We start from the raw sequence: 13,670 nt of genomic DNA, 5'->3' as shown, positions 1-13,670 counted from the left end.
TACTCTAAGCTAGCCACGTACGCCTTAAGTTTTATTGGATATATTTTGCAATGCGAGGGATGGAAAAGCAAAAAAACAGCCCCAGAAAGTGCCCCGAAATGTTATGACGACGAGGATGGAGGCGCAGAAGGGAGCTGTAACTCACGGCTTAAAAGATCAAGAAAAGGGACAGCGTGTGTGTGTGGACAGGGAGATAATCAGATCAATGCTTCCTCCGCCTTTCAGTAGCTCCACCTTGTGAATATACCTCAGTAATTATGAGACGAAAAAGTATCATCCATCTAATGGCATGTTTTGCGGGCTGCATTCTAGGTTCCCAAGCGCTCCCTTTTCCCTCACTGGCAATGATAATGTTTGACGGACAGGTAAAAATAAAGCTCTCCCTAAGCAGTTTCCAGGACTTCATTGGTGATAACCAGAGAGGACCCAGTCAGGATGCTCTCAGCTCTCCCTAAGCGCGCCCGGGAGGCAGACAGAAACCACTGAGCTCCTGCCCCGATCTGCGCTGCCAGGGTGGCCGGGTAGCCCCGAGCTCCCCCGCTCGAACCCGGCCTCTCCGCGGAAGGGGCACCGCGGACCGACCTCTCCGCCTCTGCGTGCCTCGGGGCTGTTCGTTAAACAGCAAATAAACGGCGATATCCCACATCTGACGCTGATGAGAAACCCGCAGCACGGTGCCTGTGTGGACCCCGGAGCCCCCAGCACCCATCATCGCCAGGGCCTTGTTACCCACGGGGATGAAAGGAGCGCCCGTAAGAGTTCCACGCGTGTCCTTCCACACATTCGTGGAGCAGGGTGATCTGTGGAGGGAGATCTGAGTGCTCCCAGATGCGCGGCCCCACCTCGGTTGGGATCGGGGTACGAAGGGTCTGCCTCATCCCCTGAAAGATAACGCGTGGGGGCATCGAAGCTGACCGTTCTCGGGCATTACTGACCAGAAGCTGTGTTCTCTCGAACGGGTGGGGGGAAAACTCTAACGAGGCATTGCCACAAGAAATTAAGCCCCGCAGCGCATGGATTGCGAAGGGGGATTTAATCCCAAACCCCTCCGTGAGTTCCACCTCCTTTCTCCATCCCGTTGAAGGAGGCACCCCCTGGAATTTTTTGGAGGGCGAGATTTTGCACTGCTTTTGCCTCCTATTTCCTGCGCGGCAGCAGCTGGCTCCGTGGACATGTGGAACAGCGGGACGAGAGGGGCTGGGCGGCGAGCATCGCCCCGGGGAATTCGCTCGGGTCCGGCAGAGAGGGACCGAAGCCAGGGGTGTCCGCTTGGGGACTTTCTCAGTTTTGTACCAGCTCCATGGAGACAGTTGCCTCCTAATTAATTTCGGAAAATCAGACACATCTTGGAACTTTTCGGCTAAATAAATTGGGGTGCGGGGGACATATGCTTAGGTGCAAGGAGCGGAGGCGCAGCTCCAGTTCGGTGCGGACGTGTCGGGACCGCAGCAGCTCTGCTCCCGCTGCCGCTCCCGCATCACTCCGCTCCCACCCCGCCGGTTCCCTTTTTTGTCCGGGTGTTTTTACCCCTTGAAAAGTCACTGTCATTTTCCAAATGGACACTTGGGGTCGCAATTTCTGTCTGTTTGAGCGTAAAAACTGTAAAAAGAAGCTCTAATCTCCCTTAATCGTTACAAAATGTTCAGAGAAAAAAAAAAAATCCTGTTACCGGACCAAAAAAAAAAAGAGACTCCAAAAAAAAAACTCCAACTTACAAGCCGAGTACTCTTTTGCATGCAGTCACTCACTCAGGGAACAGCAGAAGAAAGCAAACACGTTTCCTTCAGAACTGAAATGTAATTATATTTTCTCCCTTCTCTCCCTAATATTTGCAATTGTCTGTGTCAATGCCTTTGCTTTACTTTAGGGAGAGATTTGCTTCCTGTAACCGGGAGGGTTTCCCCCGTTCTATAAGGGGATCTGACTGCCTTGCCGAGCTGGTGCTTCCCTCCCTCCCGGGTCCCAGAGCATCCTCCTCGGCACTACCCGCAGCCCCAGCGCTGCTTCCCCGGTCGGACGCGGTACACGTTGCTGGATGGGTGCGTGTTTTGTTTTCGCGGTACCTTCTCCTCAGGCCGCTTACATAAAGTGGGAAGGGGTGATGGGGGGAAGATGACTGCCTTGAAATTGGCTACGGGACGGCAGCGGGCAAAACGGGACTTTGTTATATTTAGAACAAAGGGACGGGCAGGATGTCCCCAAGCTCTCCTCCTTTGTGGATTGCAGCTGCCGAAAAGAGAGGGGGGCGTCTGGAAACAAGTAAGAGACAAGGCGATGTTGCGGGGGGTGGGGGACGCCAGCGGGCGGGGAGCTCCCGGAGGTTCGAACGGAGCCGGCAGCGGCGGCCGCTCAGCTGGCGCTGCGGAGCTGTCACGGCGCGGCCCGCCCCCGCCGCCGCCGCCGCCGCCGTCCGGCCCCGCCGCCCCCGCCGCCCGTCCTCCCTCCCTCCCTCCCGCCCTGCCCGGCCCGGCCCGGCCCCGCCGCTGCGCTGCCATTGGCGCGGCCGCCGCCGGCCCCGGCCCCCGCCGCGCTCTCGGCGGGCACGGCCGTATAAGAATCCAAGGGGGGCTGCGCTACGAATCACAGCTGCACAACGAGCGCTGGCGGTGGCAGCTACAGCGGAGACCTGGGTCCTGCTTGTCCCCCTACTCCTCCTTTTTGTTATTTTTTTTTTTTTGTCCTTCCTCCCCCTCTTCCCTCCCCTTCCCCCGCCGCTGCCGGAGCCAGAGAAAACTCCTGTGCAAAAGCCCGGCCATCACCGCCCGATCGCCGGTGCTCGGGCTGGAAAGTTGCGGCAGACTCCGGGTGCTCTGCTACAGCGGGGAGAAGGCTCCGGACTTACAAAAACCCAGACGGGGAGAGGGGCCACGGGCTTCTTAGACCTTTTGCACCGTTCTTCTTCCTGCACAAAGCCGAAGGCAGCATCTTTGTGTTGTTTTGCTTTTGCCCTTCCTGCTCCTTTCTCCTTGCGCTCGGGTGTCGATAAGTGCCAGGAACTGCTGCAGCCGGCGGTGCGCTGCGAACGCCGATATAAAAAAAGGCAAGGAGACTTCCAGGTGGCCCCCCGGTGCCGGATCGTCCTTGGCTTTGGTTGCTCTGGACTGACGAAGCCTCAGAAGCCGGCAGAAGGAGGCGGCGGTGGAGGGGGGAGCCGAGGAAGCAAAGCCAAAGTTGATTTGGAATAAGGGAGAACGGCCAACCCTCTGCCAGGCTGCGCGCTGGAGTGAGGTCTCCAGCCCCCTCCACCGGGAGAGGTGCCCTCAAGACAGCGATGGCCGGAGAGCTCAGCATCGGAGCCGAGCTGCCCACTAGCCCCCTGGCCATGGAGTACGTCAACGACTTCGACCTGATGAAGTTCGACGTGAAGAAGGAGCCCCTGGGCAGGAACGACCGTTCGGGCAGGCACTGCACCCGTCTGCAGCCTGCTGGCTCTGTCTCCTCCACCCCCATCAGCACCCCCTGCAGCTCTGTGCCCTCCTCGCCCAGCTTCAGCCCCACCGAGCAGAAGACCCACTTGGAGGACCTGTACTGGATGGCAAACAGCTACCAGCAGATGAACCCCGAGGCGCTGAACCTCACCCCAGAGGACGCGGTTGAAGCCCTCATTGGGTCCCACCAGGTATCCCAGCAGCTGCAAGGCTTCGAAGGCTTCCGGGCCCACCACCACCACCATCATCACCATCACCAGCACCATCACCAGTACCCCACGGTCACTCATGAAGACCTGGCCGGCAGCGGGCACCCTCACCACCACCATCATCACCACCACCAGGCCTCACCCACTCCCTCCACCTCCTCCAGCTCCTCCCAGCAGCTCCAGAACTCGCACCAGCAGCATCCCCCCTCCAGCAGCGTGGAGGACCGGTTCTCAGATGACCAGCTGGTCTCCATGTCTGTGAGGGAGCTCAACAGGCACCTCCGAGGCTTCACCAAAGATGAGGTGATCCGTCTCAAGCAGAAGAGGAGGACCTTGAAGAACAGGGGCTATGCCCAGTCCTGCAGGTATAAACGTGTCCAGCAGAAACATCACCTGGAGAATGAAAAGACCCAGCTCATTCAGCAGGTGGAACAGCTCAAGCAAGAAGTGACCCGGCTTGCCAGAGAGAGAGATGCCTACAAGCTCAAGTGTGAGAAACTTGCCAGCAATGGCTTCAGAGAGGCCGGCTCCACCAGTGACAACCCATCTTCCCCCGAGTTCTTCATGTGAGTGCTTAACAAAAATAATTAAAAACAAACAAAAAAATCCCCCCACCCCCAAAACCTGACCCCCGTCACCTTTCTCCCCCTACCCTATCCTCCTCCGACTTCTCCATCCATCTGTCTGCTTGACTAGAGAGAAAGAAGGAGAGAAAAATAGAGACTTGATTTTTTAAAGTTTGGGGTTTTTTTCAGCATCGTCTTCTAGAGTAGCTGTGGGAAAAAGTAGGCTGGGGGTGGGGATGGGAGAGGTAAAGTGCAGCTTTTTGGCTTTTGTTTGCGAGTTAGAGAGAGGGACAGAGACAGAGGCAGAGAAGGACAAGTAAAGCGTTTTATAGCCTGCTTGCTTGCAGAACGAGATGGACTTTAAAAGAATAATAATAAAAGACAATGAACAAGCCATCTGTATCATCCTGCCTACTCGGAGAGATAGAGAGGACAGACACAGCACCATCTCATGCACAATTTACCTGCTTGGAACATAAAAGAATAAATCAAGAGGACAATATATGCAAAGCCTTCATATATTGCCTGCTTTGGGAAATGAGTTACAGGACTCAGATGGGACATTCAATCTCAGAAAGGAAAGAAAGGATGAAAAAAAAAAAAAGAAAGAAAGAAGGAAGGAGGAAAAAAAAAAGACAAACACAAACAAAAACTCATCAGTTTTATTGCCTGCTTGATTATATAGAAAAATACGAAAATCTGCATTAAAAATATTAATCCTGCATGCTGGACATGTATGGTAATAATTTCTATTTTGTACCATTTTCTTGTTTAACTATAGCATGTTGATCATCGACCATAGATTTCTGTTGTTGTTTTGTTTCATGGGTAAGGAAAGCCTCACGAGTTATCAAACTTTTTTACTGCTTGTGCAGTTTTGTTCTTTGGTTTCCACTCTCTTTTATTTTTTCTTTGATGGTTGTTAGCTTGTAAATATCTGCTACTTCAAACCGCACAGGGAGAGGGGAAAAAAAAACAACACCCAACCCAACACCCCCCCACACCCCAACCCCCCCCACTCACACAAAGACAAAATAACATTTCAGCAGGCTGGTTGTATGGTTTGTTTGGTATTAAAGAGATACTTAAGGAGAAAAAAAACCTAAAAGAAGTTATGGGCATTTTGCATTAGAAGAAAAAAAAAAAAAGAAAACAACTTTGTATATCTGGTGCACTTTTAAGTTGTATTCTTGTTTGGTGGTTTTTGTTTTGTTTTTGGTTTTGGTTTAGTTTGGGTGTTTTTGGTTTTTGTTTTTTTTTTTAGTTTTCATTTTGGTTGTTGTTTGTTGGGGCAGAAGCAAACTCGCCTGAATGGCGTTGGCAAAGCTGAAGTTAAGAGGGATAACTCTCACTGGTCACTAGAGCCTACTCCATGCTTTAAAGTGGAAGAGAGGCTCTTCCCTTCAGGACACTTCCCAGCCTGGAGGGGTGAGGCTTGGCCATAAAGTTTCCCTTCTGATTACACACTCAGGAAGCGAAGGACGAGATACCAGTTCCTTTCCAGAAACAACCGCCCCTCGATTTTTTGGGGTAGATTACAAGAAACACCAACCCCAAAACCCCCAGCTGGTTCCGAGTCCTGCTGAAACAGCAGCGAGGGCTCCGAGTGGCCACTGAAGTTTGATTTCCTCATTGGGAGCAGTGGATGAGTTGGGCTGGAAAAGCATTTAAAACTACCCCCCCCCCCCCCCCCCCCCACGCCCTGTTTTGATTTGTTTTGTTTTTTAAAGAAGACATACTGCAACTTTTCAGTGTATTCTTTTTGCAATGATTTGTAACCTGCTTCTCTGCTTCCCTACGCAGCGAGTGAAAGTTTTAGCCAGAATTTATTTGCAGTTGTGTATAGTAGCAGTAGTTTGGAGTCTTATGGGTGTTTTTATTACTTTTTTTTTTGTTGTTGTTGTTTTTCTTTCTATTTTTTTGTTTTCTTTTCTTTTCATTTTCTTTTTCCTCCTGCAGGTCAGTAAAAGGAGTTTTTACGTTGCACTGACGAAAAAAAATAAAATAAAAATAAAAATACCAAAATGAAAACTTATTTTTTAGTTTCCTTTTAGGATAGCTGGCACTGCTGGCCGGATGCATTTTAAGTTTGTATTAGTTTATAAATTAACAGTAATAACAAGATTGTAATGAACAGCATGGTGCTTGCAGTTTTAAATATTGTGGATATTAGTCACGCCTCAGAAAACGATCTTTGGTTTTTACTGATTCAACTGTGTTGAAATCAAAACATTGCAGCAGCGGGAAAAAAAAAAGAAAAAAAGAATTAATTGTTTTTATTTCATGTAAAGTTCTGAAGGGATCAATTTCAAATCCTGCTTATGATATGAAAAAATATAAACAAAAACCCCAACCCTGGTCTATTGTAGTTTTATTCAGACTGGTTTCTGTTTTTGGTTATTAAAATTGTTTCCTATTTTGCTTATTAAAATCATTGAAATGGCATTTCTTGGAGGGACCTGCTTCTCTGACGTCTCGTGTTGCCGCAAAAAAAACCCCAAACAACCCACCCCAAAACCCCCAAAGAAAGGCAAACTTTGGGACCTTCCGCGCCCTCACAGCGCCAGGCTTTGCTCGGGGGGTCGAGAAGCTACTTTGCCCACCCGGCGCCGCTGCTGCACACAGGGTGGGACCCCTCTTCAGTACCCCCTCCCCCGCTTTGCCCAAATCTCTCCCCTTGGCAGGGGGTGAGCATCTCTCCCCCCTCCCCCCAACCCCCTTCCTGGAGAAGTGGAGCGGCCGGAGCCCCACGCAGGGCCCGGCTACTGGCAGGGGGTCCCCTCTGCAGCCCGCAGGGAGCGGGAGCCTCTGGCCTGAGCCACCCGGGGCTGCAAGAGGGGGGGAAACGCGAAGAGCAGGCACTTTTTTGGACTTTGGATTTTTTTTTCCCATTTATTTTTTTCCTTTCTTAACATTAGAAATGAGAGGACTTGGACAAGCCTGTCTTTTCCCCTGGCTCTGTGGAATCCAGACTGCCCATTCACTTTCCTCTCCATCTGCACATTTTGTTTATTCCGGCTTTTTGTTGTTGTTGTCTGTTTGTTTTGTGGTGATTTTTTTAATTATTATTTTCTAGTGTGGGTTGGTGTGGTTTGTTTTTTTTTATTATTATTTATTGTATTTTCTGATCAACGGGCAGTTTAGAAGAGGGCTCAGCACCTCGCAGTCTTCCCCCAGTTCATCAGCTGCTTCCAAGGCAGAGAACCGCGAAACTCCCTAAACCGCAGCCGGAGGAGGTCAGAAATCGCCCCCGCTCCTCTCCCGGCTGCGGAAGCAGGAGCCCCGGAGTCGGATCGCAGCGTGTTCTCCAAGTGTGGAAATCTCTTGCTGAACTTTAAATCCCTCTTAAAAACAAAACCCAAGGCACCACACAACTGAAAAGAATAGCCCCCCTCTGCCCAGCTCCTCTTCCCAATAGCAACGAGCTGTCTTAGCAGGGATGGCATAAAGAGAGTTTGGATTTACAAGAAAAACAAACAAACACACACAGCAAAAACCCCCACTTAAAACAGAGTGTGGGCAAAAAAAGAAAAAAGCAAATACAGTAACTTAAAAACAAAACCTCTCTGAAATCCCAGCCGTATCCCTGTCATGTCAGAGCCAGCTGGGCCAAGCCCCTGGGCTGGGGGAGCTTGGAAAGGGCCGGGACACGTCCCAGCCCCCCGGCTACATGAGTCAGGCCGAAGAACAAGTTCGTAGCCTGCTGCCCTGCGAAGGGGGGACAGGAGTTTGCAGAGGAAAAGGATGAGAGCGCCTGGCTTTCCCTCTATAGCCTCCCCCCTTGCCAGTAAATGCTATGGCTGCAGAAAGCCTGAGAGGAATATTGTTTGTGGGAACTGCCACCGCATATTAATGTCCCTTCATGCATGCATTGAATAAATCACTGGGGCTAATTGAACAACAACAACAACACACACACACACACAAAAATAGGAAAAACAGGCCTTAGAAAAGCCCTCCCGATTCCCACCGCAGAACTGTGTCAGCAGTGGAGCAGAGCCGCTGCCCGGCCAGGACTGCTGCAGTCCCCGGTGCTTCCCAGCGCCCGCTTCCAATTCTGGGATTTCATTTATCCCAGTTCACAGAAAACAAAAACGCAACCCCGCACCAGCACGGGCAGAGTCAGGGCCAGTGGCACCGGGACCAGCCGGCTCTGGGAGGGACGAACCTGGCTGAGCACGGCCTGTGGGCTGCCCTCCCGGTTGGGGGTCGGGCTGGGCTGGCTGGGAGGGGGTTCCCACATGTCGGGGGGAATGGGCAAAACCATCCACACTTGTACTCGGCAAATCCTGTGACTGGGCAAAGCTCTGCATGGCAGCACCGGCACCCGGGCCAGGCAGCCCTGCGGGTGTCGGAGCGAGAAGGGCTTGCCTATCCCCCACGTTGCCTTGTGCCCCTAGTTCGAAGGAGCTCTGCCAGCAAAAGGTGACACCCCCCCCCCCCCCCCCCCGGTATCACTCGCATCTTGCTGTGCCCGCATATCCACTTTGATCTTTCGCCGTTCATCACTGATTCATAAATATCTGTTGACACAGGAGTCGAGGGCACGATGGAGAGCAGTTTCTTGAAGAGAAAAGGAAAACGGGACCACCCCCCCCCCACACACCCCTTCCCCTCGCTGGAACAGGCCTGTCAACTGGGTGCTCCCCCAGGAGCTGAGGGTCATGGGGGTCAGCTTAGGCCGCCCTCTCGGGGCTCCCTACTTCCCACCCAGAGCGCTGTGGAGAAGCTGAGTGGCAACCCCGGGGGATAAGGCATCCCCAAAACCTGCTTTATGCCTTCTCCGGATATGCCGCTTTGCGTGCACGTCCTCTGTTCGTCCTTTGTGCCACTTGTCCCCAGGCACATCCCGGCAGGGGTCCGAGGACCCTGTGCCCTGGAGTTGCAACACCCTCGAGCAGTCCGTGCGCACCCCGGGGCTCGGAGGAGGCCCGGAGGCTGCAGCTGCTGCCGCGCACCGGGGCTCCCTCGATGCCCGAGAACACAACGGCTCGGAGGGGCCGAGCACTGCCCACCTTCCGTTCCGGGAATGTGCCCTTGAGGCTCTGCAGAGCGAAGCTGCTGCAAGCTGCCTCCGAAAATATCGCAGTGTAACCAGGGAGCGGACCCTGACTCTGATCCTCTCCTTGCAGCCTCATGGAGGATAGGATCGAGGTACCAACGAGCCAGAACCGGACCCAAATCGGGACTTGGACCGTACACCCCCGGATGCAAGCAGGGGGTCGAGGGCTCTGAGGTGTGCTGGGAGCAGAAGCTCGGTGCCTTTGCAACCAGCAATGGGCCCGTTGAAGCACCCCGGGAGCAGCACGGCGGGTACAGGCTGGCTGCCCTGCACACCCTGGGGATGGTGAGGGAAGAGCCCAAGGTTTCAACCGCTAAATTTGGCTGCCCGATGACAGTTTCCTACATGATCTCGTGTAGTGCAGGAGGACGATTCCCTTCAGTGAAAATCACATTATTTCGTTTGATCTCGCAGTTTTGCAAGAGCTATTGCTAACAGCTATAGCAAGAGCTGCACATCCACCCCCCCACCCCCCCGCCCCTTCCCGGCCGGGGCAGAGGTGACGAGCGGCTGCGGCTGCTCCCAGAATTAAACGAGATGCTCAGGCAGGAAACACAATTGACAACATCCCCCCCCCCCCCCCCGCCCCCTTCTCCCATTTGCTGACCCAAACCTCACCGACTATCTCTGCCAACCGTTTAATAGACTCTTCTCAATATTGCCTTTCCTCCAGAAGAGTGTATTAAAACTGATTGTCTTTAATTCCAAAACAGAGAAATCTGAGACTAAAAAGATTCCACCCCCCCCGCCCCGGGCTAAAGATAGAAACCTTGCTCTAAGACTTCCCGGAGATGCTGCCGCCGGCAGATGAGTTGCTCCGTTTTGGGGTGGGCAGGTGAGACGCGATATGAGGATGAGACCAGACTTGGGAGATAACCGTTCCCCGCTGCGTTAGGGTTTAAGTTTCTGGGTTTTTTGTTTGTTTGTTTGTTTTTAATTAATTTTTTTTTTTTTTTTTAAATCCCTCTCGGGCAGGCTCAGTGCCCGCCTGGCTCTGGCAGGCTGCTTGGTGCCGGTGATTGACAGCTCAAGGTCAGGAAAGCTCTCGGGGCGGCGGGTGTCGGGTTTCTGGGAGGACAGATAACACAGCCCCGGCGCTCAGCAGAGCCCCTTCTGGCTCCTCCGCTGCCGCGCAGCCCCGGGGCTGGGAGAGCTCTGAGTTCCGCGGGGTTGTGGAGCGGCCCTGCCAGGTTCCCGCGACCGCGCAGCCCGACTCCGCACCCCTCCGCCGGCCAGAATCCTCCCTGCCGCTGCTCCGCTCCCGGGGCGTGCTTTTCCTCTTTAAGTTCCGATCTCCTCTTTACAAGATTGAGCAAGTAATTCCCCACCATCGGAGGGGATGCTATTTTGCTCCTTGTGTGGATAACTTTCACTTATGGTTTAATTTTTAAATATCATGACGTTTCACTTTGTAAGGTTATGGTAAATCTGAAGTTATGTGCACACATACAAACACACACTTGTTCTCTCCAAATAGCCTATTGCATAATCCCATAGCATGTTCAGTAACGTAGCATGCAGCAGTCAGATAGAATCCCACACAGGACTTTTGTTTTATGCAAGAAGGAGAAGAAGAATGAGAACAAGAAGAGAAGGGGGGGAGGGGGGAAGAAAAGAGAAGAAAAGGAAAGAGAAGAAAAGGAAAGAGAAGAAAAGGAAAGGGAAGGAAAGGGAAGGAAAGGAAAGGAAAGGAAAGGGAAGGAAAGGGAAGGAAAGGGAAGGAAAGGAAAGGGAAGGGAAGGAAAGGGAAAGGGAAGGAAAGGAAAGGGAAGGAAAGGAAAGGAAAGGAAAGGAAAGGAAAGGAAAGGAAAGGAAAGGAAAGGAAAGGAAAGGAAAGGAAAGGAAAGGAAAGGAAAGGAAAGGAAAGGAAAGGAAAGGAAAGGAAAGGAAAGGAAAGGAAAGGAAAGGAAAGGAAAGGAAAGGAAAAGGAAAGGAAAGGAAAAGGAAAGGAAAGGAAAGGAAAGGAAAGGAAAGGAAAGGAAAGGAAAGGAAAGGAAAGGAAAGGAAAAAAAGAAGAGAAAAGAAAAAAGAAAAGAGAAGAAAAGAAAAAAGAAAAGGGGAAAAAAACCTTCAAGTGCCTTTTCTTGGGTTTTAAATAGTGACTTTTGGTAGTGAATTCTGAACACAGCATGAGGTGCTGCAAAGTGTTTTCTTGCTATTGCATCCAGGACAGGGAAGAAGCAATTTAGACTTGTGAGCTGGTCCTGCATGCAATGGATTGTGGTGTACTTGAGACCTACAGTCCTGCAAATCTTTTGCCTTAAACAGGATTGTTCCAATGGGGGCTCGTTGTATTTACAAGTTTGTCACAATCTGGTTAGAATAAGTACTCCAGCAAAGAGGGGGAAAAAACCATTCCACGTGAAGCAAACAACATGTTTTCCTGTCCCACGGAGGCTGCTCTTAGCTTTTACAGATAGTTGTCCTCTGCCATGCTTTATTTCCCCTTTTAAAGTTTCACTGTTTGTCTTAAGGCACAGATTCAAAACACTGCATTTCCACTTTATACATGTGTTCTCTTAAAAGATTTGTTTAGATAAGGAAACCAATGCTAAGTGTTCTCACTTGAAAGAAATTAAATATATAGAATGATAAGCTGCTGCTAAAACATATAAAAAACCCACTTAAATTAATAATAAGAACTTGTTCTGAGGCAAAATTCAATTTTACTTCCTATTATGCAATCTTTGCATGTAAAGTTGCTTTAATGCAAAATAGCAGCTCATCAAAAATTCTGTTTTATTGGTATCAAAAATTTATGATATCCTGAGGCATGAGGGGCAGAGAGCAAGGTAAGAAAGCTGTGTCCTTTTACCAAGTTTAGTACTTTTCTTTAAAGAACCATCTCAAACTTATTTCTCCTCCCTTCTTCCTTGTTTTTGGTGGCAGTGGGCAAAGGCTTATGCCAGAGAAAACTCCTCCGCTGACAATGTCAGTGGGTAGCTTTACTACACCACGTTGTTAGCTGCAACCTCTCTGCAGTCTCCTGCTCCCACTGCTGTACTAGGAGTTACTGGGATGTGTCCACACAATGCCAGAGATGGGTTTATTTATTCATAACTTCTATGATGACCATATAATATGGGTCACTGTCTGTGGTTTCTGAACTCTGATGTTTGCACTCAGTATTGCAGTAATGCAAAAACTTTGGAAATATTCCTGTGTTGTTTGTGCCCATATTGGATTACTGAAGTCTACAGCCTCTCACTGCTAAATTCTAGAAGTCTGATTCTGCTCTAGCCTGGGCTTCACACTAATGAGACTTCATTTGTTTCTGGAAAGGTGCTGCTGGCTTTATAAAGGACATTAAACACTCCATGACAAGGACCTTGTGTTCTGTGCATTTTTATTTAGTGGTTTTGTTTTCTGAAATAAGTGTGGCAAGGGATCAGTGCCAAGCCCCTGTGAAATCTGCATTCTTGAAAATCAATAATGCTGCTTCTTCAGTAGAACTTCAGGTGGTTTATTAAAGGTGGCCACTGACCTCTTACAGGTGGGGACACCGAGGCATTGTGAGGTGGCTTGGCCATGGTGAGCCACAGACTGATGGCAGGACAAGTCCCTCTGGGCTGTGCTGCCTCTGTTCACATCACCACAGCTGGGAGCACAGGACAAGAACACTGATCTCCAGGGAATAGGGAGAGAGGGTAGGCAGCACAAGTCCCTGTAGCCCTGTGTTTTTGTGGGTCCTGTCTTATTTACTGTTGAATGGAGCAGAAACTTTCCTGCTGGCTCAGGGGATCCATTCACAAAAGAAATTACAGAGGGCAATAAACCTGCACCTTGGACTTCTACTAACTGCTTCTTCCTTGCTCTTGTGCTATGGTGCACTTATTACCTAAAGCCTCTACAAACATGAGAAAGGGAACATTTAATTATAAACAGGTCTCTGAGCTAACACCAGCCTTAATAGCTCTCTGGATCTGTATTTTCCCCCTATTTAAGGCAGGCAACTATTATAGGCAGAAGGGGGTTGAGTCTGAAATCTCTGCTTATGCAATCCTAAAGGAAAGCTTTTATATTTATCCTCTGTCCAACCCCCATCTTACTTAGCATCCAAAGCTGTCCAGCTCCATGTATCATGCTAGTGCTGTTGCTACTATCAGCTGTAACACCAAGCCACCCTGTGTGCTTCCTGAGGCTGATAAACACAGAGTGCATTCAGGACAGCAGAAAGAGAGAACTGCTAAACTCATTTTGACACAGGCCATCCGTATTTTTATGTCATCCTTGACCCATGGCTCGAACATTTTATCCTGGGTATTGCAGTGGCAACACTACACTGATCTGTGAGAGCTTGTGCTGATCTCAAGGATTGGAAGAGCACAGATTCATTACGCCTGGCACTGGGTTTGTGAAGTGACAAGGTAACCCCCTCCACAGATGCATGAAAGGGGTAGAAAGG

The 13,670-nt window shown here is 50.5% G+C and overlaps 1 protein-coding gene across 1 annotated transcript; it reads left to right on the top strand.

Annotated features, from left to right (window-relative positions):
• Positions 1-2,573: 2,573 nt before the first annotated feature.
• MAFB (MAF bZIP transcription factor B) lies at positions 2,574-6,469 on the top strand. The gene has a single exon (XM_068149831.1). It carries the CDS (start codon positions 3,272-3,274, stop codon positions 4,205-4,207), a length of 936 nt encoding a protein of 311 aa, XP_068005932.1. The 5' UTR covers positions 2,574-3,271; the 3' UTR covers positions 4,208-6,469.
• Positions 6,470-13,670: the final 7,201 nt, after the last annotated feature.

The sequence above is a fragment of the Melanerpes formicivorus genome, unplaced genomic scaffold, assembly GCF_026170545.1.
Source record: "Melanerpes formicivorus ecotype bairdi unplaced genomic scaffold, bMelFor1.0.p_v2 SCAF_19, whole genome shotgun sequence".
Lineage (NCBI taxonomy): Eukaryota > Metazoa > Chordata > Aves > Piciformes > Picidae > Melanerpes > Melanerpes formicivorus.
This window is presented reverse-complemented; position numbering and strand designations above follow the sequence as displayed.